Below are 24,366 nucleotides of genomic sequence, written 5' to 3' on the forward strand. Positions count from 1 at the left end.
ACATTTATGTTTGCCTGATTTCTACACCGGGAAAATAAAATAGACCTAAACATAAAGCAAATTTGCCTGCGAACACTTTATGTAAATACAATATTGGTCTAAATCCGGGTGATAACTTATATCAGTGTTATATATATAGCCCATATAACATCATATCGTCCAGCCCTAAAACTTTATAATGTTTTTTAGTCAGTGTTTATTAAAAAACATCAAATAATGCAGAATATGGAATGAGAAATATTTAATTGATGAGTTGTTAATATATATATATATATATATATATAACAATACAAAATATATGGGTATGGTTTTACAGCTAATTTCAGCATATTGACACAAAATGAAAACTGCAAATCCACCTTTCGCTGACTGGAGTCCAGTTTCTGTGAATTGCAGCGATCCATTTGCTCCTCTTTCTATAGCAGTCTGTAAAAACATACCTCCGATTTTTTTGTCAAATCTAGTTGTGCAGTCAATCGCAAAGCTCTTTCCCATTTTATATGTGTTGTGTTTGTTTTTCGCGGCAGCTGCTCAGTCTTTTTGCCACTCACTGTGAGGAACTGCAGCACTCCGGCCGACGGTGACGTCACGCGCATTCCCTCTATTGGGTAGCAGCCAAATCACAACAAATACATAATAAACACCAAGTTACATTTTCATGATAAAAGAAGTTAAGAACACAAATAAGTTAAGTTAAGAACACAATGATAGTCAAGAAAAACAAGAACATGTCTCCACAACACTCTTTACAGTAGTTTTAAATTCATTAATGGGCATAAGGGTTTCTAAAAATAACATAACTATGAAATCACACATCAGACCTGGATTTTCTCTGATTTGTAACCAGGCACTAAAGCCATTTCCAAAGCCCATACTAGACTTTCACTTGTCACACTGAAGAGATGGGTCCCAGCTTAGGACCCAAGCGATCCGATTGGTTCAAAGCTAGTTTTATGGGTAATAGTAAAGTCTAATGGGAGAACTCCCACTCACATTTACCTTCCGGGTCTCCCACAGTCACCAGATCTCAACCTAAAAGAGCATCTTTGGGATGTGGAGGAACAGGAGCTTGAATCCTATCAATATGGGCCAACATTTCTAAAGAATGCTTTCAGCACCTTGTTGAATCAATGCCACGCGTGTAAAAGGGCACAAGTGAGATTAAATCGGGAATCATCTTGAGAATTAAATGGGCTATATGCACGCATAAGTTCCGCATTCGACGCAAGGATGCTCCAAGCTCCAAGGATGCTTCCGGTTGTGGAGATTAAAACCGAGGAAAACGGGATTATGGCAGAGTCTTCAAAATTGACCGTCCTCCCGTCTTTGAAACGAAACTTACATACGTTTAGATGTAATTTTATATATAGTTATGTTTATTTAATATAATTTTAAAAAGAAGCATAAACACAACGAGGGGTGTCTGTTTTTGTGACTAACGTTTCTTTAGTATAACCATGGAGTATAAAATTCAATATAAATTCTCGGTATAGCATTGGACTCTACGACCGGTGGAAGTTATCGAGCATCCTTACACTTTCACCGGAAATACCGCCGTGCATAGAGCCCATTAACCTTTTCCCCGCGTATTCATCAAGGCCAATCAGCTTTCAGTGTCACAAAAGCGTCATCAAACCGGTGAAGAAATCCAAATTATTGTTAAATTCTCCATTCATTTTTTTTTTCTTTTACAATTGCTACCCAGTTAACTAAACTTGCTAAATTGAATAACATTCCCCCCATGTGCTCGTTTTGTCATTATGAAGAGACAATCATGTGTTTTGGGACCAGTGTTGGGTGTAACTAATTACTAAGTAATTAGTTACTGCAATTTAATTACTTTTCCCTTGAAAATGTAAAGTAAGGGATTACTCTTCATTTATCTGTAATTTAATTACAGTTACTTCTGATGTAATCGAGGTAAATACTGTGTATAGATCAATCCGATCTCACAGCGATTTGCATGCATTTTGTGAGGTGTTTAAATAGTACGATCGCACTCGTACAAATTCATATGAATTATTGTAAAATATGTACGAAAAAAGTGTGAAATTCATGAGATCAGACATAAAACAATAGTGGGTTTAACATCAAAATGTATTGTCTGATTAAAATACTTCAAAAGTATGTTTTTATAATGTAACCTTCTCCACCTTGGTCAGTTTAAGGATAATTCATGCAATTTTATAATATTTATTTGAAAGAATTCAAACAGATTCATGTCTATCCTTGTATTATTCAGCTGGTTGAGATTGATATGGGGTTTTGAAAGTAATTAGTAATTAAAAGTAATTCAATACTTTTTAGAGAGAGTAATTAGTACAGTAATCTAATAATACTGTTGAAGAGGTAATTAGTAACTAGTACTTTTTAGAGTAACTTACCCAACACTGTTTGGGACTGTGTGAATGGCATTTTGGGATGTTGTATTTTTGGTTGACTTTTCAAACTTGTTAAAAGGCATGTCACGTGTGTATCTCAAACTTCTGTATAAGCCACAAATACTCTCTGATTAAACCCTTCTCATTTTAAACTTGTATTTAAATTGCTACTTTTTCTAGCCAAATGTCATTCACAAATGTAAATTTTCAGAGAAAAATCCTTTTTTTGTGTTTAAGAAAGAGTTTGAAGGCATCTAAAATGTAAGTAAGACTTATGTAACTCCGTCACGGTGTTCTTTGTGGTTTTGGGTTGTCTGGCGTCGAGGCGGGTGGGCTGGGATCTTTGAATCCCTTTAATCAGGAGGGAGGTTTGTGAATTGTTTATCTGCACGGAAGGAGCGCCGTACAACTTTTGCACGATATTCAAATTTTTGAGTTTCAGCTGTACTTACTGTAAAGGTACCATGTGTAAGAATTGAGGTTAAAATATCCAAAAAAATAAATAAATAAAAGAGCTACACGCATCCAAAGAAAAGTGAATTCGACCCTAATAATGAAAAAAGGCAAATAATTAGATTTGCCAATTAGACATTCTCTGATACAACTTAAGCCTCACAGAAAATGTTGAAATTGCTTTGTAATTTCACAGAGTGCCCTCCCAAAAAAATGTCTTCACATCACCACATCGCGTCTGCACTATAAGCATAAGCTTCAGTCAACACAGGAATTGCCAATTATATAAGTCTTGCCAGTGTTTAAAGGGACACTTCACCCATTTGCATCAAGCTTTGTATTGTTAGAAACCCAGGCATATTTTTGAATGCTTGTGTATTATTCCCTGAGACGGGAGAAATAAGGATTTCAGTGTTCGTAATTTTGCATCATTCTAAGCAGGAAGTCCCATATATTGGTAGAGGGGTTGAGACTACAGACACTCGTTCCTTATTTGCAGATTTCGAAATTCTGATGCTTCAAGAAGGCACCAAATTTGAAACTCATTTTACATTTCCACTCCATATATGGCTCACTTAAGACTTACAAACAGCTCGCCAGCACCAAATTGTGCTTAAATGGTCAAATAAACACAAATGTTTGTACAAAATTACCGCCTTGACGAACACGCACGTAAACTCAGTCGGTTTTGTGAAGCTTAAACGTAAACAGTTGAGGAAGTTGTGTAACAGTATATTGGACCTGCACAGCTCTTAAAGTCACAGCATTACCTGATTTCTTTTTAAAGCTACACTTTGTAACTCTTTTAGTTTATTCTTAGCTAAAAACACTTAGTTCTTTCAAAAATATATGTGCTCATTAATGTATTTACTTCGTTCAAGTAATAAAGTATTCTCGTGAGTGTATAATATGCCATTGAAAATACATACGGGTAAGGGGTTTATTTCGATCGCCATGTTGCCCCTCCATCTTGAAAGTACATTAGCCAAAGAGGGACATACCCATTAATTCAAGCTTCGCCTTTCGCATTTACGTTTGAGTTAACATTCATGGACGAGTTCGAACTGGAAGCCATCTTAATCTTGGACTACATTTGCCACCGTAGGAGTTAAAACGAAATCGGAATTGAGAGGAACAGAAACTAATATTCACTGGATGGTCATATACCTTTTCACCACTAGATGGGGGTAAAAATCACACAGTGTAGCTTTAATTTACATTATCTCACTAACTCACTGCTCTTGAATGACTAACTCTTGTAACTTTAAATGCAAGGATTAATCTGTATTTAACCATTTTACATTTGATTCCTTATTAGATTTCCTTAGTATTTTACCTACACCTACCTGAAAAAAAGTGTTTATTTTATTTGTATGTTTTTTATTTACATGTTCTACTACTTTGTTCTTATTTTATTACTGTTACTGTTGTCTTTTTTGGGAATTCATTTGAAATCATTCTTGTGCAACAATTACCCCATATTAAAAACAAATTCACTGCATGATTAAACATTTAGGTGAGACAATTATGTATTTTTTTTTTAAACGTCTAAAAATGTCTGGGGATTTCCTCCATTTTCAAAAATGAAATTCAGGCCATGAATTTACTGAATTGAATAAAATAAATAAAAATCGATTAGTTCGGTTAGAGAACAGACAGTACAATTAAAAACTAAACGAGTCTATTCAATTCAGCGAGAGACGAACATAGTCCCGTACTTATTTGTTTTAAAAGGTCTATGACTTGTCAAATAAGTGACCAATGAGTTAAAATGAAGACACCAACGAGTAACTTTTTGATAATAGCATTTTAATACAAAAACCCCAAACAGTTCTCTTTAATATTTCATATACATACAATTATATATTTTTTAATTTTCTATATGTTGTACAGAACTTTGAAAATCTGGAAGAAATAAAACATACGATTTCTAACGCATGACCCTTTCATATCTGAGGGGGGAAACAAATCAGTTTTCTGATTTTGACGCACTGAAAAAGATTCCCACATTCAAGAGCAAACATTTCATTAAAAAGATCAAAAGAAAATGAAAATTCAAAAATCAAACCTGCCAATACAAGTTCTGGAATATTTCTACAAAACCAATTCGGAATAGCGACTTCCAAACGAACACATGGACAGTCCAGATTAAGCATGATAGGTTTCTTCTTTTCTATATTAAAACACAACATTATGATAACAATACTTAGGATAGCAATAAAGATGGCTTAGGACGACACAGATTATTGCTCGATTTAAATCTTTTTCATTGCGTTTACAAAGACAGGCCTGAGTGAAAGCTCGTCGGCAGAGGCCAAACACACGGTCAGACAGAAACGCATCTGTCCATTTAAAGCTGCAGAACATCTGAGGAGTTTTACTGCACCAGCGTCTGTTATACTGCACCAACAGGACTTTTAAATGCTCTATTTGAATTGAGGTAGCAAACAGGATGCAGAAAAGTAACATTTTAAATGCAATAAAATTTCAAGTAATTGGAGATATTTGGATTTAAAGGGATAGTTCACCCCAAAAAAATATTTACTCACCCTCATGTTGTTCCAAACCTGTATTTGTTAAACACAAAAGATATATAAATTTTATTTTAAAAAAATATTTAAACAAATTTTTTTTTAGATATTTTTGGTCTTGATTTAAAGACATTTGCTTTCTTAGCTTTCAGTAAGATTTTGTTTGTGCACAGTACACAAACAGACTCCATTACTGCCCAATATAAGGTTTTGAGTGATATAAACCATTATTTCCACAATTTTCATACAATTTATGAAGTAGAGATCCTATTCAGAAGTAATATTGGAAGTTTGTCAGATTTTGATATGAATTCAACCTCTAAGAAACACACACAAAGAACACGCATGTGCGTTATAGCTCGCTGGCACGTCACAAATGGTGGTTTTAATATTTTTTTTCTTTATATTTAAAACTTTTCAGACCTTTTTTTTTTCTAAAATAATTGAATGGATGCCATCTTTTGACCTTTTGGCATGAAAACAAACTGAGTTTTCTACCATTTTTCATGTTCACTGCTATTTTAAAATAAAGGTCTGATCACGCCTTTTGAGTATGAAAATATTCTTGTTGCAAATTGATAAATTATGGCTCCTCTGTAATTTATTTTGAAAATCAGTCACCAAATATGGAAACTAGAGATTGTAAGCTTTCAAATGATATATAGTTTGTCAATATTACTTAAGGTATTTACTAAAAATATGGTGGCAAACGTCCTACCTGTGGGATGGTGACAGTGAAGACAATGTTTTGGGTCTCAAGTGACTTGCATATACATACTAATGGGGTCCATCAACTTTCTGGTCACCAACATTCTTCAAAATATCATCTTTTGTGTTCAGCAGAAGAAAGAAACTCATAAAAGTGAGTAAATGCCAGCCTTTAATGTGCAAAATTCCAATTGATTTAGGCTGATCTTCCTGTCTTTCCGATTCAACATCCTGTCAGGCCAATTCAATTCAAATTCCAAGTCATCCACTGAAAGGGAGCCTGTTCTTCAAAAAAGCAGCTCTTAAAAACGCGAACAAAAAAAAAAAAACATGCTTCTGCTTTACAGACATCAACGAACCCAACCAACACATCTGATCTGGACGTATTTCTGAACGACTTTACTGACACATTTTATCATCGGGATCAAAACGTCACATGGCATTAGAAAGACGCAGTGCAATCGGTACACAATCACAGTCAGAGACAGACAGACGAGACTGCCTATGTGTGCGTGCATATGTGTGTGTGTTTATAGGGCAAACTAACCCTCCTTGTCACCAACAAAAAAAAATAATCAAAGTATGTGCGTATATGGCAGAGACAGTGTGGGACCGCTTGTGCTAGAGGTGTGCAAGTGTGCGTGGTTTTAAAGTGAACACGTTTCAATAACGCCCGCCTGTCTGTGCGCTACGCTGTTTCTGTCTCCCTCCTGTATCCTCACGTTATGGCTTATAACTTCCATTCTCACAACACATCCGTCTCTTGCGCTAGATCCCCCCGTGCCTCCATTCTGTCCGACCCTGCTGTCCATTTGGTTAAAAGAGTAAGAAATGGCACATAAGAGAGCAACAGTGAGTGAAGGAACTGACAGAGAAAAGCAGGATCACTCGGGGAAAGGAGGAAACATGGGCATCTCTCCAAAGTCATCGTTCCCGAAGCTGCCGGTCTGATCCAATATGGAGAGAACATCCTGATGAAGAGAAAGAGAGAGAATCACAATCCCATCATCATTTACTCGTGATCCAAACAATGAAAGACAATGGGGATCGGTGCCACTGAGCTTCAAAAATGACAAAAACAGCACTAAAGTATCATAACAGTATTGCATATGACTTGTGTGATATAGTTAGGCTTTTTAAGGGCTGCACAAATTAAATGAATACTGTAAAGTAGGGCTGCACGATTCTTGCTAAAATGTGAATCACGATTTTTCTCCATGGGAATTGAGATCTCGATTCTCTTACACGATTCTCTTTTTTTTTCCCATCCAAAATGTATTGCACTCAAATAAAAAAAAAAAAAAAAACACAAGACAGTCTAATAAAGTGCAGTAACAAAAAAAATCTAAATTGTTTAAGCTGTTTTTTTGGGGCTAGCCTATGTAGCTGTCTGTGTATTGTCATGAACTAAAAGTAAGTGTAGGCTATATTTAATATTTTCTGGCTAGTTTACTATAGCTTTTTTTAGAATCAGACATCACACTTTCACCCAAACTGAATAATTACAAACAAGTTTAAATGGGTAGCCTAAATCTTCTATAAATATTTGAGTCTTCATATCTAAAACTCTCCAAAATGCTCTGTGAAACTGCGGTTTTCCAAACTTTCGTGTTGTTTGAAGACCTCTCTCTCTCTCTCTCTCTCTCTCTCTCTCTCTCTCTCTCTCCGCCCTTTCAAGCGCAGCAGTTTCTATTCTACATCATCACTCACCGATCAAACTAGGCTTTGGCGGGACTAATATGTGCTTAAGCGGCCTCCAAAAAGCAGACGATCTGATGGTTTTAGAAGATTAACAAACCGAAATTAAAAAACAGACCCGCCCTATTTGAGACGAGCTTTTATTTACCCAAACCTGCAGCCACACAGGCGTGTAAAAGATACAGGCGTCTATGGGACTCAGCTATTATTTTTATATAAGTTTTAAGGTATCAGTTCTTGTTAAAACTGACTAGACATTGTGTGAAACTACTTTTTGAGTGAAATCATATTAATTTTGTCCCTCAAAAGTGTGCATTCACTTTAATTGAGCGCGCGTTTCACTGCTGCTCACGCGCTGCCCCTGCTCCCGGTGAATACTTTGATTGACATGCAAGCCCAAAAAAAATATGCGCTGCTCACGTGCAACAACTTTTATTTAGACATTCCCTGATGAAACGTCCGCATGACTGATTTGTGAATTATTGTTTTGTTTTTGTGTGAGTGTGACCAATATAACGCGTGAAGGCAGCATGATCTGAATGCAGGGAAACACACAGAAGTGAATCGCCATCATTAAGAAATGAGATCGCATTTATGTTTGAATCGAGATCGTGATTTTTTTTCCGATTAATCGTGCAGCCCTACTGTAAAGGACCACTCACGATAACTTTAACGATAATGGTAGTTTTAAAATCATTCTAAATGAAAACAATACCAGAGTCCACACCACAACTATAACGATTACCAACTATTTTTTCCAGCTGATGAACAATAAATACATTGAGAGCCAATCAGAATAGCAGATGAGAAAACTGCAGTGTGCTTAGAACGAACATCGACATTGTCCCTGCAAGCAATGTTTGAATATGTCCAAGTGTGAATGTAAAGCATACAGTAAATAGTTAAACTTGGGTCTGTTTCTCACTCACTGGAAACATCTCTGGCTGGTGGTTTTGCGGGTGTGTGTCTGCAGTGCCTTGTGTGTGTGGCTGGTTTTGCCACTGCTGCCACCCTGTTGTCGCAGTTCCCTCTGCTGGCCTGGAGCTGAACTGCGCTGCCATCTGACTGACGTCACCTAAATGAAAGAGCGAGAGCAAAACTGAGAGCTGGAACAGGGACGACGGTTTATTTGTAAAAATATGCTGCAAAATATTTACCATATCCATTAGTTGAGGGGGTGGTGTGATTGTTCATTTGTTGGTAACTTGACGAGTTTGCCATTGAAGCAGAAGCTCCGCCCATCTGGCCAAAGGAAGTGGAAGATGTTGGGGCGGAGTTGAAACCACCCATGTTAAACTGAGATGATGGACTTTTCCCAACTTGACCTGCCACCTGCTGGACAAAGAGAGTATTTACAACAAAATGGGCATTAACATGCCCATAACAATCAAAATGCCACCTGTAATATGTACAGTAGTGTTGTGACGGTGAGGATATTTTCTCACCGGTTAATCGACATGTGACAACACCGGTAATACCGGTGTCTCACCGGCGGGGGCTTTTAAATCGCTAATTTAAAGGCAAACGTAAAATGCGCACGTTTTCACGGGCATACATAACGGTGCGGTAGTGCGGGAAAGAACTGTTTTGTTATTGTGCCCTGAATATGCGCTAGTTTGAAAACGAAACCAACTTTCACTTTTAAATTGGCTTCAATTCATCCTTCGCTTGGAGTTTGATTGACAGACATGATCTGACAGGATCTGTCAGAAAGCAGTCAGGGGTAGATTAACGTCGGTGGAACTTTATCAGACAATCTGTCACGACACATTAAAGAGCCACAAAACGGTAGGCCTATTTATTGTTTGATTTTCTTTGACTGACCAAATTTGAAAGTTGAGACTGTTTCATATTAAATATTACCTGCTTGGTTCTGTCTGTCAACGCGTTGTGAGTGTCCTCTATTTTTCACTCCTCGAGAACATGGGTTGAATCCCAAATCGCCCTCTAGGCCTATTCCCTTCATTAGTCCACTAATACTGTTCACTTGAAGGAGTGAATGAGAAGGAGTAAGTAAAAATGAGTGAGCGAATTCGGACAGCCGTTGCTGACAGAGACGCGATCTGACACGCGTCCCATTTTCTCACAAAATACGGCAACCGGTAACTCACCGGTAACACCGACTACCGTGGCAAGCCTAATGTACAGTGAAGGAATCAATTATGTACAAGTCAAAAGTTTGGAATAATTGTTTTTTTTATATACTGTAAGTCAATAACAACAATAAAAAAAAATGTCTATTGCAATGCTACGGTGTTCGGTCAAAAATACAGTAAACAGACAAAAAAAACACACGCTTTCCCTACAGCAGTGGTTGTCAAACTCTTTTGGTCACGCTTTCCCTTTAAACCTTTAACAAAATCTGCCGCCAATTAAAACAAAGACTTCTTAAAAATGTGAAAATGTGCGATGAAAAACACCAGCAGTAGTTTCACTTTGTAATGTCATTGATATCGCATTAAGAAAAAATAATAACTTAGAACTTTTGTTTAATCAAACAAAAACATTAAAATATTTCAGTGATGCTCTGGATGAAAAATATATAAAAGCGCCAATATACAACAAAGGTTAAATAATTGCTATTCGCGCGCTTGAACGGCGTTGCATGGCTGTTTTTCCTGCTGATGTCTCGTGGCATGACATGTCTACCTGTGTGTTGAAGGGAGGTCGTGTGGCAGACCAGACTCCAGGCAGCGCTGAGGGTCCCGCTGGGGCCTGGATGGGGCTGTTGTTGCTGACGGGGACTCCAGAGGGCGTGCTCTGACGGGACATCTGCGCCAGCATCTGACCTGCTGAATGAGACACGGGCACCATCTGCTGGGCCATCGCTGCTGACCTGAGAACAGAGAAGAGTACAGTCAGAGGAACGCGGCAAAACCATGCCAACAGCAGGAAAGCACATCGATATTTGTGCCAAACAACAGGATAGTGATGAGGGGTGTGTGTGTGTGTGTGTGGTACCTGAAGGGCTCACTGGGACGTGCAGTACTGGGGAAAGACGCTGCTGGTGGGTAAACCTGCTGTCCACTGGAGGCACTGGATGACACAGGCTTAGAGTCTGAGAGAGACAGAGACGTGTTCAATCACTGACGCTGGGTTAACTTAGAAATCAAGAAAAGGGGGGATGGGGAAGCAACACTATCAAAACTTTTTGATATTATTATTATTATAAAAAGTGAGAAGTCATGCCAAGGCAATTATTCACCCGCTACGGCATGTGTAAAACATAAAAAAAGCCTATCCTTCGCGATGGATATCGCGTGTTTGTCGATGGAGCCGGTTCAGCCCATACTAAATGTTCTGACCGCATTTTAGCAGGACAAAGCTCTGAGGACATCAGGAGTTACAGGGACTGATGTCAGCTACAAAGTACACAGGCTACATCGTCATTTCAATTTTAATGGAGAGTAAAACAAAGGCAGAGCACCGTACAATCTGAAAGGTAGCATTATTTGGTTGAACACCGGTGTTGTGCCAAATCATTACCCCCCTAGTATTGGTAGGTTTAGTATTATTTGTTGGGGAGGTGTTAGAATTAGGCAATCAGGTACTGACTTCAACGAGGGGGTAATAATTAGGCACAACACTGGCACTATAACTTCATATTGACGCACGGCTAAACAAAGGCAGAGCACAGTAACTCAATATGAGCGTTGCAAAACAAAAAGCCAAAGAGCTGTAACTGGTGTTACGGTGTTCTGCCTTGGTTTCTCATTGGCTTTTAGAAGTTACTGTTAAGACAACCCATTATTTTCTAGGAAAAAAAAAACAAAAAAACAACAGAATTGACTCAAGATACTTATCCACATGATAAAAGGAGGTCTTGTATGTGCCAAAAATATCAAAAACTAATTTTCATCCAAACACAAAGTTACGGTCTTTTGCCTTTGCACGGCAGAACAGCTCACCAATCTCGCCACTGACTAACTTCGCTGCCGTCTTCCATGTATACAGTGACCAAAGAACTACCGGTATGTAAAATCTTTGGAGTGGCTCCCATCAAGCACAGAATTGTGACAAATGTTGATCTAGGGTGACGTAAACCTTTGCAAAACATCAGACCTGAATGTAGCAACTAAGCAGCAGATTAGATCTTTACTTCCAAAAGTAAAAGTCGTTTAACCAACTAATTATGATATACATTGAGATATTTTGTAGTAAAATTTACATCTAAAAGTAATATAATAATACTACTACAATATCATACATTTCAAATACATTTATACAATTTTTAGATTTTATTGTATGGGGCAAAATAAAAAGTAGCTTTTTCTGTAGAGTTTATTTGTAAACAAGTTGTGTTTACATTGATTCTGAATGTGTGTCTGTTCTTCATACATGGATTACTCAGTTATATTTGATTGTTAGGTTCTTCGAAGCTCATCCCAGAGTTGCTGTCATGGCAACAGGTCCATAAACTCAAACCTGTTTTTGTATTGTAAACTCAAATTTTATTTCGTGTAAACTGGACTAGATTGCATCTTTTTAAGCGGAGTTTATACTTAAAGTTGCAATGTGTAAAAATTTGGAGTATCTATTAACAGAAATGCAATATGACATCCATAACTAAATTTTCAGTGGCGTACAAAGAACTTACTTAATGAACCGTAATGTTTTTATTACCTCAGAATGAGATATTTATATCTACATAACCACGAGCACCCCCTTCTCCGAAGGTCGACATATTTGCCATGTGGGGATACATGAGCTGGTTACGTTTGTGAGACAGCGGATTAGTACTCTTGTCATTGACCGTTAAACAGTAACGTTACAGGAGTCACCAACCCGTCGATCGCGGTCGACATGTCGATCTTGGAAGCATTTTGAGTCGATCACAAAGAGTTTTCAAAATCAGATAAAAAAAAGTCTATTATGTGTAGTAAATGGGGTCTAGGGGGATGTAGAGGCCTATGATTTCCGGACGGAATTGCGGAATTGGCCAATTAACGCGGAATCTAGTGTTAACGCAGAATTTTACATATTTGGTTTGAAATTCTGTTTTTATGTGGGAGAAGAACGTATGTCTGGTGAAAATGCAGACCAGGGGAAGCAAATCTAGGCGACATAACCCCCCCAACCCATCATTTCAGCTCCAATGACGAAATCAAAACAATGAAAGCATGGCGAAGCCGCTCTCCACGGCAACAAGTTCGCACGTGACTAATGCAGTGTTTCCCACACATAGACTAATTCGCTGCCACATACTGCGTTTCATGTTTTAACACTATTTAAAAGACACAGCATATTCTTTCAGTTGTATTTCCCCGCTCTACCTCCGTCTCTCACTCACACGTCTCTCTCACATACACACACAAGGTGCACACCGCGTCTGTCTATGAGGCGCCGGACTGGACAAAAGCGAAGCGAACTCCGTGAGCGACAATGGGCGAGAGAGAGACAAAGTGTGACTTTATTTAAACTAATATAAACAAATATAATTTATATTACTGGACAGTTTAAAGCTCATAACCATATTTTGTTGTTACTTAAAGAGTGCAGTGTTATGTTGCATCATGCAGTATTTGTCCTGAAAAGGCTACTGAGTAAATGAGTACTGAGTAAATCTGTATTACCTCAATAAATTTAAGGTCATTCCTAATTTATTAATTTTTTTTAATACATTTTAATCATTAACTTTAAAAGCACACTGTTTTTACGACTAAAATAACAGTCAAGGGTAAAAAAAAAATGAATTCCCAAAAATTAAAATGGAAAAAAACTGAATTTGGGAAAAAATAAAATGGATTTCATAGGGCCCTAGGGATGCGGAGGCGTGCGCTGTTACAATCATGTCATTTTTGCCGCACACACCTTTGGGCTCACAGGGACACGTCGAGTTTAAACAAGGCTTTACGCTTTAACCAGTTCAGTACGGTCCACAATAACAGCTCATATTAGCCAGCTAAACTTTTACTACCCTGTTAGAAAAAATATATAGTTGCATGGTTTCATGTAATTCTTCTCCCTTGCTGTATTATGGGGTTTTCAATGTGGGGAGAAATGTGCTGGTTACGTTTGTGAGACAATCAGCTACTTACTATTATTATATTATTTGTCAAGACCCATGATCCTCACCTGACTATCAATGGCTCTGTAAACTTTATCCATGATGTGGTTTATAATGGACTGTGGTACAGAAACAGTGACAATGTTACACACTCTCGGCTTCCTCTGGCTATTCTCTGCTGTCTCAGTCAGACGATGATATGTTTGTCCCGTTTTAGCCACCGTAGCTTCTTCGAAAGAGAGGGCTGAGCAGTGGCACTGAGCCATTACTGCAAACTCGCCACAAAACCGCTAGATGTCGCTAAAAATCACACACTGCACCTTTAAAGTCTGTCCCAATAATAATAATACCAATGGTAGTATTATTATTATGCAGTCTATCATAATATAAGCACAGTCAGTTTTACTCATTGAGAGATTGAGGTCCAGAAATTCATCAAGTTTTCTGTCAGGTGTGTGATGTGCTATTATAACATGTCATTATGTTGCCATCACCCAATCGCTGCATTGCTGATCATGTTTTAGAGTATCAATACATTCACCCTTTCCAATGAACACAAGAACGTGCAGTAATCTCAGAATATTTTAAATCAAATCTGCAAATTCGTTTGCAGAACCAAATTAGCCAGAGATTAGTTCTAATCACGATTAGAAGATCTGGCACCTGACAAATCATCTCGGATGTATTAAGCGAGGTACAAAGAACTGACCCCAGTAGTGTGTGTGTGTGTTTATGGGGAGTCTTACTGTGATCAGCACTGACTACACCTACAGTCGGCACAGGAACCTGAAAGAAACACAGATGGAGACAGACAGTCATTATGTGAACAGGTTAGTGCTCATTATTTACATACAATCTTAAAGGTACTGTAACAAAAAAAAAAAAAAAATTTTGGGTCAGAGAGAGAGTGGAAATTATGAGAGGATGATGATCATGAATAAGTAAAAAAATATTTTAGTGAAGAAACCGACTAACATTTTAAGTGGACTTCACAGTAAAAATAGTTCTGATATTAAAGTGAGACACCAGAAACAGTTCACATCATAATTGAATGTTTTGTAATTACTACTTCACCCTCTTAGGCTGGTCCATTTTTTATTTAAAACATTTTATTGTTACAACCTCAAGGAAGTTAGCGTAATAACATTTCTTTAAACAACAAGATCCCACTTTATATTAAGCATCTGCCTACTATGTATCATCAAATGATTAATTTCAATGTTAGTACAATGCACTTATCCTTTACATGCTGAGGTTATAGCATGTAACCTCATGTACATACGAAGAGTTCAGATGCAAAAGCCTCTAAATGCCATTTGAAATTTTCTTCTTTAATGATGATTTTTATCAAACTTGTATATTTAAGTTCAGTGATTTCACTTAAATAACAATTAATAGGTAATCATCATTGCCATTTAAGTGAAATCACTGAACTTAAATATACAAGCTTGATAAAAATGATCATTCTAGAAGAAAATTTCAAATGGCACTTAGAGGCTTTTGCATCTGAACTCTTCATATATATCTTACATTGTACTTGTATTGAAAAAATACCTGCATTTAATTACAGCTGTAATTTATGTCTGTAAGGACACTGTTGACCGTTCTTGCATCTTAACCAACCCTAAACCTGCCCATACCATCAAACCTGTCCACCTCAATAGCAGAACAAGTGTTTGCAATACATCAATATACGTACATTAAAATACAATTGCTAGATACACAGTAACTAATAAAAATGTGTGACCAACAACAAAAATGACTACGAACAACCAAGCTGTGACCAACTAATGAATTGAATAATCAGTCGACTGGTGCTTTTATGAAACAACACACACATTCTGACAACATTCGAGTTGGAGCACCACTGGTGTAGAAGGAAAGTGTGTTCACCTGAGGAAGAGTGACCTGATTGGCATCATAGGCTGCATCTCTGCCGATCCCTCCGTCTAACTCCTGCTGCTGCTGCAACTGCCTGAAGAAGAGAAAACAACACTGACGTCAATGCAGGCCCAGCGTCATGACCATCAAACCCACCACCGCCCAACACCACAGCTGCCTACGGGAAGAGAGCATGCTGGTTAATCTACCACCGACAGAGGGTCACCCGAGAGACACGGAGAGAGAGAGAGAGTACCGCTGCTCTCACCTGGCTGAGACTTGACCTGGGCTGGGTGTGGAGGGGCAGTTAGGACTGCTCTGCCCCAGTGAAGGGGGCAGTGACACCCCCGGGGAGGAAAGGGGGGACAGGGAATCCTGATTCGGACCTCTACTGTTACCAAAACCAGAAGGATTGGTGGAGACAGAGAGTGGAGCTGAATTAACACGCTCACTTCTCAGACACATATAGCTCAATCTAGGCACAACATGTCTGAATCATGGTTCACCTCAAAAATCAAAAACAAATGTGAAAATATGTTTTGCATTAAAAATTTGCATGTTTTTGGGAGCGTTTTAAAATGAAGCACATTTTCCTAAAATTCTCTTCATAATTGTGTCCAGGTGTTTAATTTTAAAGGTCAGATGATAGCCCTAAAAATAATGTTGTTTTTAGAACCGTCAGTTAAACGCGTTATTAACGGCGTTAACGCAAACCCATTTTAACGGCGTCAATTTTTTTATCGTGCGATTAACGGTCTTTTTGGCCTAGCAAACTTTGTAGTGTTTTTTTTCACATGCTTTTGCAACAGGACGCGGCATGCGTGGCGCTGCGCTCTGAAACCCACTCATTTCAATGGCTTGCACCGCGCGAGGACGTTTTGTTGCTTCGTCGACCAAAGCGCAAGCGGCTCTAGCTAGACCGGTGTGGTGAAGAGATGAGTCCCCCTGAAGAGATGGGTCCCACCTTAGGACCCAATAGTATGCCAGTAGTATGCCTGATCTAAATATTTTCTCGCTATAACTTGATAAAAGCATGTTTATTTGTTTAGCGCTTTTCAAGTAATACGTTTATTTTGTTTAGCGCTTTTCATAGTAGGTTGCGTCAACAGCATAGGAGAAAGTCCGTGAAATTTAAAAATATTACTGTTATTGTGTCATGAAATGTAATTTTAAGAGTTTTTTAGTCGAGAATGTAGTTGTTTAAAGCTCAAATATGTGGTTTATTTACTATCTAAGTACTATCTATCTTTTATCTACTATGTAAGCTAACTAAAAAACACTAAGAACGAGAAATGTTTAAATGTACAATCTACAGCTTCGGTTATATACTAGTATATGAAACATATAAGTTAAAATACATTATACCATGGTCTGGGTGAATACTCGATTCTGATTGGCTGCAGGGTGTCCGTTAAAAAGTGATAGAGGACACCTAGTAAAGTAGTTCTGGTGAAACTGCCTGTTTACCATTCGAAATTAATAAATAAATGCGCTGCCTACAACGGCTGTGAGTAACCATAGCAACAGGCAGTCACATGCTCTATCATCTAACGTTAGATATTATAGCCTAATACAACAATGAGCGACTTCGTGCTATTTCTTTTAACATTTATGGAGAATATGGCAACTTTGACGACTGGTATGCTGCTGAAGAAAGAAAAAATGTAAATAAAACGGAGAAAATTACACCGCTGCTGCATTGCTCCATTGAACTCTATTGGTAACGACGTATCTTGCGACCATAGTTGGATAACGATGCTTTCGGGAAACGCACCCCTGAATGAGACCCTGCGGGAGTTTTACGCAGCTGTCCAGACAACCAAGGCAGGAGAAGGCTGAACGTTACAGCGTTTCAAGCCTAAGGAGCCTGAGGCAAATGACCCTCTCTTTGATCTGATTAATTTATTGCCCTCTATAACGTTAAGCGCAAATCGCTGGAGCTCAGAGCTAATTGTTTTTTTATTGTTGTTTGATTAATTGTTTTATGTGTAATAAAAAAAACTATGCCTACCTTTGTGTTTCATGAAAAAAAAATGCATTTGTGAACCTGAAGGGATACGAGCTAAGCGGACTATAAATATCTCCGGTTGCTAGATAAACAGTCAGTCAAGTTATTATTTGTAAAAACTAGATTTAGCCTAATTAAAATATAAACTAATGTTTTAAAAATGTTTTATTTGGCAAGTGACCATGGTATAAGCGGGTTAATGCCCTCCGAGGTGTCCATTGTCAGGTTTTAATGGACTTCGGCGGAGGCAACCGTCCTCCGCTGCGCGTCGGCCGGTTTACGCCTCGCCGTCGTCCATTAAAACCTGACAATGGACACCTCGTCGGGCATTAACCCTTACTTAATGACTCGTTATAACGTACTTCAAACGTCTCTTATAATAAAGTGATTTTCTCTAATTTGTAACCAGGCACTAAAGCGATTACCCATAAAACTAGCTTTGAACCAATCGGATCACTTGGGTCCTAAGGTGGGACCCATCTCTTCAGGGGGACTCATCTCTTCACCACACCGGAAACAAAACAACAGGACGCCGCACAAACTTGTTTGGGCTTGCGAGCCAGCCAAATAGTTGATTAACGTTGCGTTTTGAGTGGATGACGAGCGCGAGACGCCGAAATGGATGCCAATAAGATTCTGAATGGAAACGTAACTTTACTAAAAAGTTGCCAAACGGTTCCATTGACAAGACCAAAGTGATCTGTGTGTTTTGTCGTTGTGAACTGAGCTATCATCATCGCAGCACATCCAGTCTAAAAATAGCACTTGATGATGGCCAAGCACACACACACACACACAGATGATGCAAATTCTCCACCCCCTCGTCAATATCAGGACCTCTTCAATATTTCTTTCACCCTTTTATTGATGGACAATGTTACATTGCGAGATTATTTGCTCCAAGTGAGAATGTTAGTGTGAAATTGAACACAGTATGCCAATGTTGTTTTCAATTAAAAAAAACATTTGCACAAAGCAAGCCGATCCACTTTTCCATGTTGATAAGAGCATTAAAATGAGAAAAAAATAACGTGAGAAAACGAAATCAAGAGACATTTAGAATAGATAAAAACGTGCCATTAATCACGAGTTAACTATGGCATTAATGCGCTATGATTAAATATTTTAATCGTTTAACAGCACTGTCAACATTATTTTGTCTATTTGCTTTGATGCAATGTGTTTACACGGTTTTAGGTAAAAAAAAAAATGTTTTACACATACTGTACATTATTGCTGCTTCTCTATGCCCCGCCTTTCTGAAAGGCGTAGATTTGTATTAAGCTCATCGTTCTGAAAAGTACTGTGTGCTCTGATTGGCCAGTGATCCAGTGCATTTGATTGGTCCAAAAACCTTGCGTGTGTGACGGAAATGTTTTGTGATCGTAATCAAGTTCAACCATATTTGGAACATCAGCTCCCAAAGCAGTAATGACAGGTGATGATGTCGGTTCTACCTTATTAATTCGAGCCCGAATCTGATCCAGAAAATACAGATGTCCAGGTTGATCGATCAACTTTGCCAGCATGACTGGACCAGATCGTGTCAGATTGGCAAGGTTTTATTTCATTGTGGACATAATTACTGACTTATTATAATGACTTATTCTGTCTTTTTATGCGTCACGTAATGAACATGAGCATACAACAGAACATGTTGTACTGTTCTGGAGCAGTGTTGCAAATTAAACTTAACTTAATTTTGTCAGGCCAAACAAAGTAGTTTGGCTTTGTTGCCCCACTCTCGCGTCCTTCACTCTCTGATAATCTTCATTTTCATGTAAATCTTGAGTATGCCTATCGTATTCCGCGTTATTCTCCTGATTTAATCCTACGGTGAGCTCGAACGGCAGACGTGTTCATCTCGCTACTAAACCTATCTAGCTAGCCGGTACGCTGGAAAAGCAATAAACGAAACTGCTACAACGGCTAGGTTACAACCTTTACACGTCACTACCCAGAATGCATTGAGACGTAAATAACTATGGCGGCCTACGAGTGAACGGATTTTCTTATTCCTGATTTCTTATTCATTTAAATAATACATTTTTATTTAAATCAGCATAAATAAGAATTTAACTGTTAACTATTAATAGTTTTATTCAGTAAGTTAATTAACCAAAATTGACAGTTAAGACGTTTTTAATGTTACAAAAGATTTCAAGCCACTTAATATAAAGTGGGACCAAATGTTGTTCTTTTGAAATTTCTAAACACATTTTTGTGGGAATCATAAGCACCACAACATTGATAATATTAATAAATATTTGTTGAGCAGCAAATCATCATATAATTACTTCTGAAGGAACTGAAGACTGGAGTAATGATGCTGAAAATTCAGCTTTGATCACCTGAAAATTCAGCTTTGATCACATATATTTTACAATATTCTTATTGTTACTATATTTGATAGTATTTTTGATCAATCGAATGCAGCCTTGTAGAGCACAAACGACTTTAAAGAAAACATACCAACCCAAATATTTTCGTAGTAGTGTTAATAACTGAAATCATACAAAAATATTTCTGCATTACATTAAGGAGAATTGGGGAGGAGGTAAATATCCTTAATCATCACGAAATGTCACATTTCACTGTGTCATAATACATAAAAGAAGCACAATTTTTCTTTATTTATATATTCTTTGTCTTTATCTATATAGTTTCTTATACAGAAAAATTATATTATATGAATATATGTCTTTTTTTTAAATATATTTTGGGGTGAAATAAGACCCAGACATAAACACATGCCTTCAAACAAACAGATACATTTACATTTGATTACCTCAACAGGAATTAACCTTCGATCATAAAAACACTTTTATACATTGTATGAAGTCATACTACATTAGACAACACTGAATAACATGAGGCTGAAAGTGTTGAGACCGTGACACATCAAGCCGAGCCCGCGTCAAAGAACCAACGGCTACAGAAGACCACTTTGTTGTGACCACGTTGGCTACTAAAGGAGTAAAGGCGACTGTCCACTAGAATGTGTGTTCTGAGTGTAAGGAAATACCTGTCTTTGTCAGTAAGCATCAATTAGTCTATATTTGTCCTTCAAAAAGGAAAACTGAAACTAGGACTGCAAATAAACTGTCAACAAAGCAGCACTTTCTTACCATTTTGAATATCCATCACGCTCATCACTTTCTTCATTCCGGGCAGCTGTTATGAAAATATTTCCATATTGGGATGCTCAGGGAAGCAAAGTAAAACAAGAACAGCCTTCTTTCTGTGCCATCTTGCTAAAACTAACCTGTTGGCTTGGCATGTCACGGCACTTAAACAGTGTCCCCAAAAACCTTTCAAAACTTTGGTCACAACATCCACAGCATTATCATAGCACGATATCCGCAAACAACTTTTGCAGTAAAGTCAGTTCACACAAGTGTAATTAATCACCTTCAAGTGTGTGTGTGTGTGTGTGTCTGGTCTTGTCGTGATGCATTTCAATACTAACTTGACATTGGCGTTGGTGGAGATGATGTACTCGATCTCTTCAGAGAAAGGATTCTGGAAGGTGAAGGAGCTCATTCTCATCCAGATCCACTCACGGGATTTAGACTGGAACCGGAACATCACCGAAAGCACCTGACCTCGCAGTTTCACCACCTACATCAAGGGTCAAAGGTCACTTATGCATACACAAAGGATTAAGGACCAGCATTAAAATTATAAAGATAACAATAACTACTGTATATTAGCGTTCACACCAGCGGACAATTTAGTAAGTGTGCAATGCACTTTTGTCGTCTGCAGCTTTAAATGCTCAAGCTCTTTAAAGTAAGGGTGGATTCTGACTGGCTGTCAGCATTTTTTAACTGAAGTTTTTATCATTCAACAGCTGGAAAAAAGATCGATTTTCAGAACTTAAAGCTACAGTATGTAATGAAAAGAAAATGTTCAGATCTAATGGACTGGTTCAGATCTATGTATTGAACATTGGCGTATGTTATGATATTGCTATTGCTGCCATTTTCTAAAAGCCAACAATTCTAGCCATGCACATAAAATAAAATATATGAATTAAAATAACTTCACAGTAAAAAAAAAAGTTTCTTCCTTATTTTTTGTATCAACTTACATTACATTAAAATGACTTGAATCTTGTATGGGTAATACATAAAAGTGGAAAATTGCTTAACTTATTTTGATGAGCATTGTAAAATCACGTTGTCATAACTTAACGATCGTAGCATTTTTTACAGTGTTGTAACGCTCTGAATATTTCAGCGTGATGTCCCATGCAAACCCACACACCTGCTGAAGGCTGTCTTGCACTAAGCCTTGGTCTTCTGGGTGTGCAAACTCCAGAACGTTCTTCCCCAGTAACTCCTGTGTCACATAACAACACAAAACACCAGTGAATGAAATTGATCCTTTACTGAAACAACAAACCAAAATTGAAGCTTTCATTTAGCTGAAACATGTATATATATATAAACATTTAAAATTTACACAAAGTTTTTATATCAACTTTTCAATTATATACTTGTCTTTCTTTTCAATGTCATGAAATGTAACCACTTAAAAGGTGGCTGTAACTTGCTTCATTAAATAATGAATAAGTAATACTAGAAACTTATTCATAAACGTATATAGATACTAGAAATCGTTCTTGTGTCCACGCGGCTGGCATATTTACTTGTTGCAGTAAATGCACATTTCATGCATGAAATAGAAACAGACACCGTCAAAACTCAGCATTGAGAAGCGCTAATTAAACGTCACAGCTTCAGTCAATGATTTCGGCCCTCCAAAACCATTTTATAGATATTTTAACATGTTCAGTTCTGTTGCGAAATTTCGGTGCATCACTAAAGCAAGACAATGAAAACCTGAAACTGATCAGCTATATCAGCAGCAGAGGCATCTTAACACCCTGCACCTCAGAAATGACTTCCTTTGGCCACGAGGTCCAGCCTGACTCCGGCTTTTGAGGCTCACCTGAGGTTGGTAGCCCACTGTTGCTAGACAGCGGTGATCCACAAAGGTGTACATGCCCTGGCAGTTGTGGCGGGAAATAAACTCCACTGGAACGCTGATGTTATTTATGTTTTTGTCGCCTGGGCAACAGGTGACCTGCATGAAAAACAGAGGTCAGAGAGGAACTACAAGGGATAGTTTTTTTTTTTTTATTCTGTCATTATTTACTCACCTTCATTTCATTCCAAACCCAAAAACTTTCATTCATCTTTGAAATGCATATTACAGGGGTCCTATTATGCCCTTTTATGAAGTCTTGATTGTTTATGGTGTGTACTAGACCAGTGGTTCTCAACTCCAGTCCTCGGAAAATGTCACAACTCTCCATAGCGGAGAGCTATACTAAATAAATTTCAGACCAATTCGAGCTGGATTCAAACGCTGACAATGTTAACAAACAAGAGGATTTCAAGCACGGATTTCCCAGGACGTGTGATTTCATAAGATCTGGATATATTACGTTATGTAGTCCAAACAAGCCGTTCATTCAAATAAAACAAATCTTCCTTTGGAGTGGACTTTAGCCCCTTTTCCACCAAAGCATTTTGAGAGCCGGTTCGGAGCCGGTGCCTGCGCGCAAACCAGTTCTTTGTGTTTCGACAGCCTAAGAACCGGTTCTCGGCCAGGAGAACCAAATCTTTGCTGGACTAGAACCGTTCTTTTACCACGTCATGCTTGCGTCGGGGTCTGGGGCGGGTTTAGATGTGTTCTAAACATCTTTTCTGACCATAATAAAGGATCGCAAAGCCAAGAGAAACATTTGCAGAAACACGATGGAGTCCGTCTTTGTAATTGTTATGCTTGAAGTCAACGCAAGCGTTTCTATTTTTGTAATTTTTTTATTGAAGACATTATAAGCAAAGAAGAAAACAGTCACAATATAGAACAAATAAATGGAAAGAAAAAAAAGACACAAGACAGGGGTACATAACCATCAGAAAAGATTACATATCAAACGAAAAGATTAAAAGACTTATATATTTCAATTGTTTTTAAAGCTTTCTTGGTACACGAGTTAGAGATAATCCGAAAGTAATGTTGTATTTGCAAGCGTTTCTAAGACGTATGGCGACGTACACAGTGACGTAATGACGTCGTTCCCTGGGCGCTCTAGTCAGTGGAAAAACAAACAGGTCCTGAAGCGGTTCGCAAGTTGAACCAACTCCGAACCAACTTTGAACCAGCACCAGTTCCGAACCAGTTCTTTTTTTGGTGGAAAAGGGGTATGTGTAACCTTGCAGATCGTTTTAATGCTCAAACAGCATCATTACACACTAACAAAAGTTGAAAAAGCATAATAAGACCCCTTTAAAAATGAAACCACAGTGATTTCTGTCCCAACATTGTAAGTCCACACAAACGATACTTGACGTATTAAAACGTTCATAAAAACACTTTATTGTTGGCTTGATTATTGGCTTTTATTCACATTCAAACATTGATCAACTCACATAGAGCTCATCAAATATGGCAATGGAAGCTCAAACGCAAGAACAAACCGCATTGATTCTCACTCGTCAAGTAAGCTTATTTGAGCTTATGTTTTCCATATTTGATGAGCTCTATGTATGTGCTTTGATCAATATTTATGTGAATAAAAGCCCAAGTTTTTGTGGAATGGACTTTCAATTGAGAGAGAAATCTCACAGATTTCATTGAATTTAGTTACCACTTAACTGTCACCGTCCCACAGGTGGGACGTTT

General features: G+C 37.9%; 1 protein-coding gene across 5 annotated transcripts in view; it reads right to left on the reverse strand.

Moving 5' to 3' along the window:
- Positions 1-4,622: 4,622 nt before the first annotated feature.
- Positions 4,623-24,366, reverse strand: part of arnt (aryl hydrocarbon receptor nuclear translocator) — a 40,120-nt gene continuing 20,376 nt past the window's right edge. The window contains exons 11-21 of one of the 5 annotated variants that reach the window (XM_089117439.1): positions 22,624-22,758; positions 21,937-22,011; positions 21,137-21,288; positions 15,928-16,047; positions 15,672-15,753; positions 14,525-14,564; positions 10,733-10,829; positions 10,421-10,607; positions 8,929-9,106; positions 8,701-8,846; positions 4,623-7,044 (exon numbers count right to left, since the gene is read on the reverse strand). In XM_089117439.1, the coding sequence (XP_088973565.1) occupies positions 6,958-7,044; positions 8,701-8,846; positions 8,929-9,106; positions 10,421-10,607; positions 10,733-10,829; positions 14,525-14,564; positions 15,672-15,753; positions 15,928-16,047; positions 21,137-21,288; positions 21,937-22,011; positions 22,624-22,758 (1,299 nt within the window). In that variant the 3' untranslated portion in view covers positions 4,623-6,957. Of the gene's footprint in view, positions 7,045-8,700; positions 8,847-8,928; positions 9,107-10,420; positions 10,608-10,732; positions 10,830-14,524; positions 14,565-15,671; positions 15,754-15,927; positions 16,051-21,136; positions 21,289-21,936; positions 22,012-22,623; positions 22,759-24,366 lie in introns of all 5 variants that reach the window. The other 4 variants (XM_089117437.1, XM_089117438.1, XM_089117441.1 and 1 more) reach the window with 4 other exon arrangements.

This window comes from Pimephales promelas, chromosome 12, assembly GCF_988280905.1.
Source record: "Pimephales promelas chromosome 12, fPimPro1.hap1.1, whole genome shotgun sequence".
In the NCBI taxonomy this organism is placed as follows: Eukaryota; Metazoa; Chordata; class Actinopteri; order Cypriniformes; family Leuciscidae; genus Pimephales; species Pimephales promelas.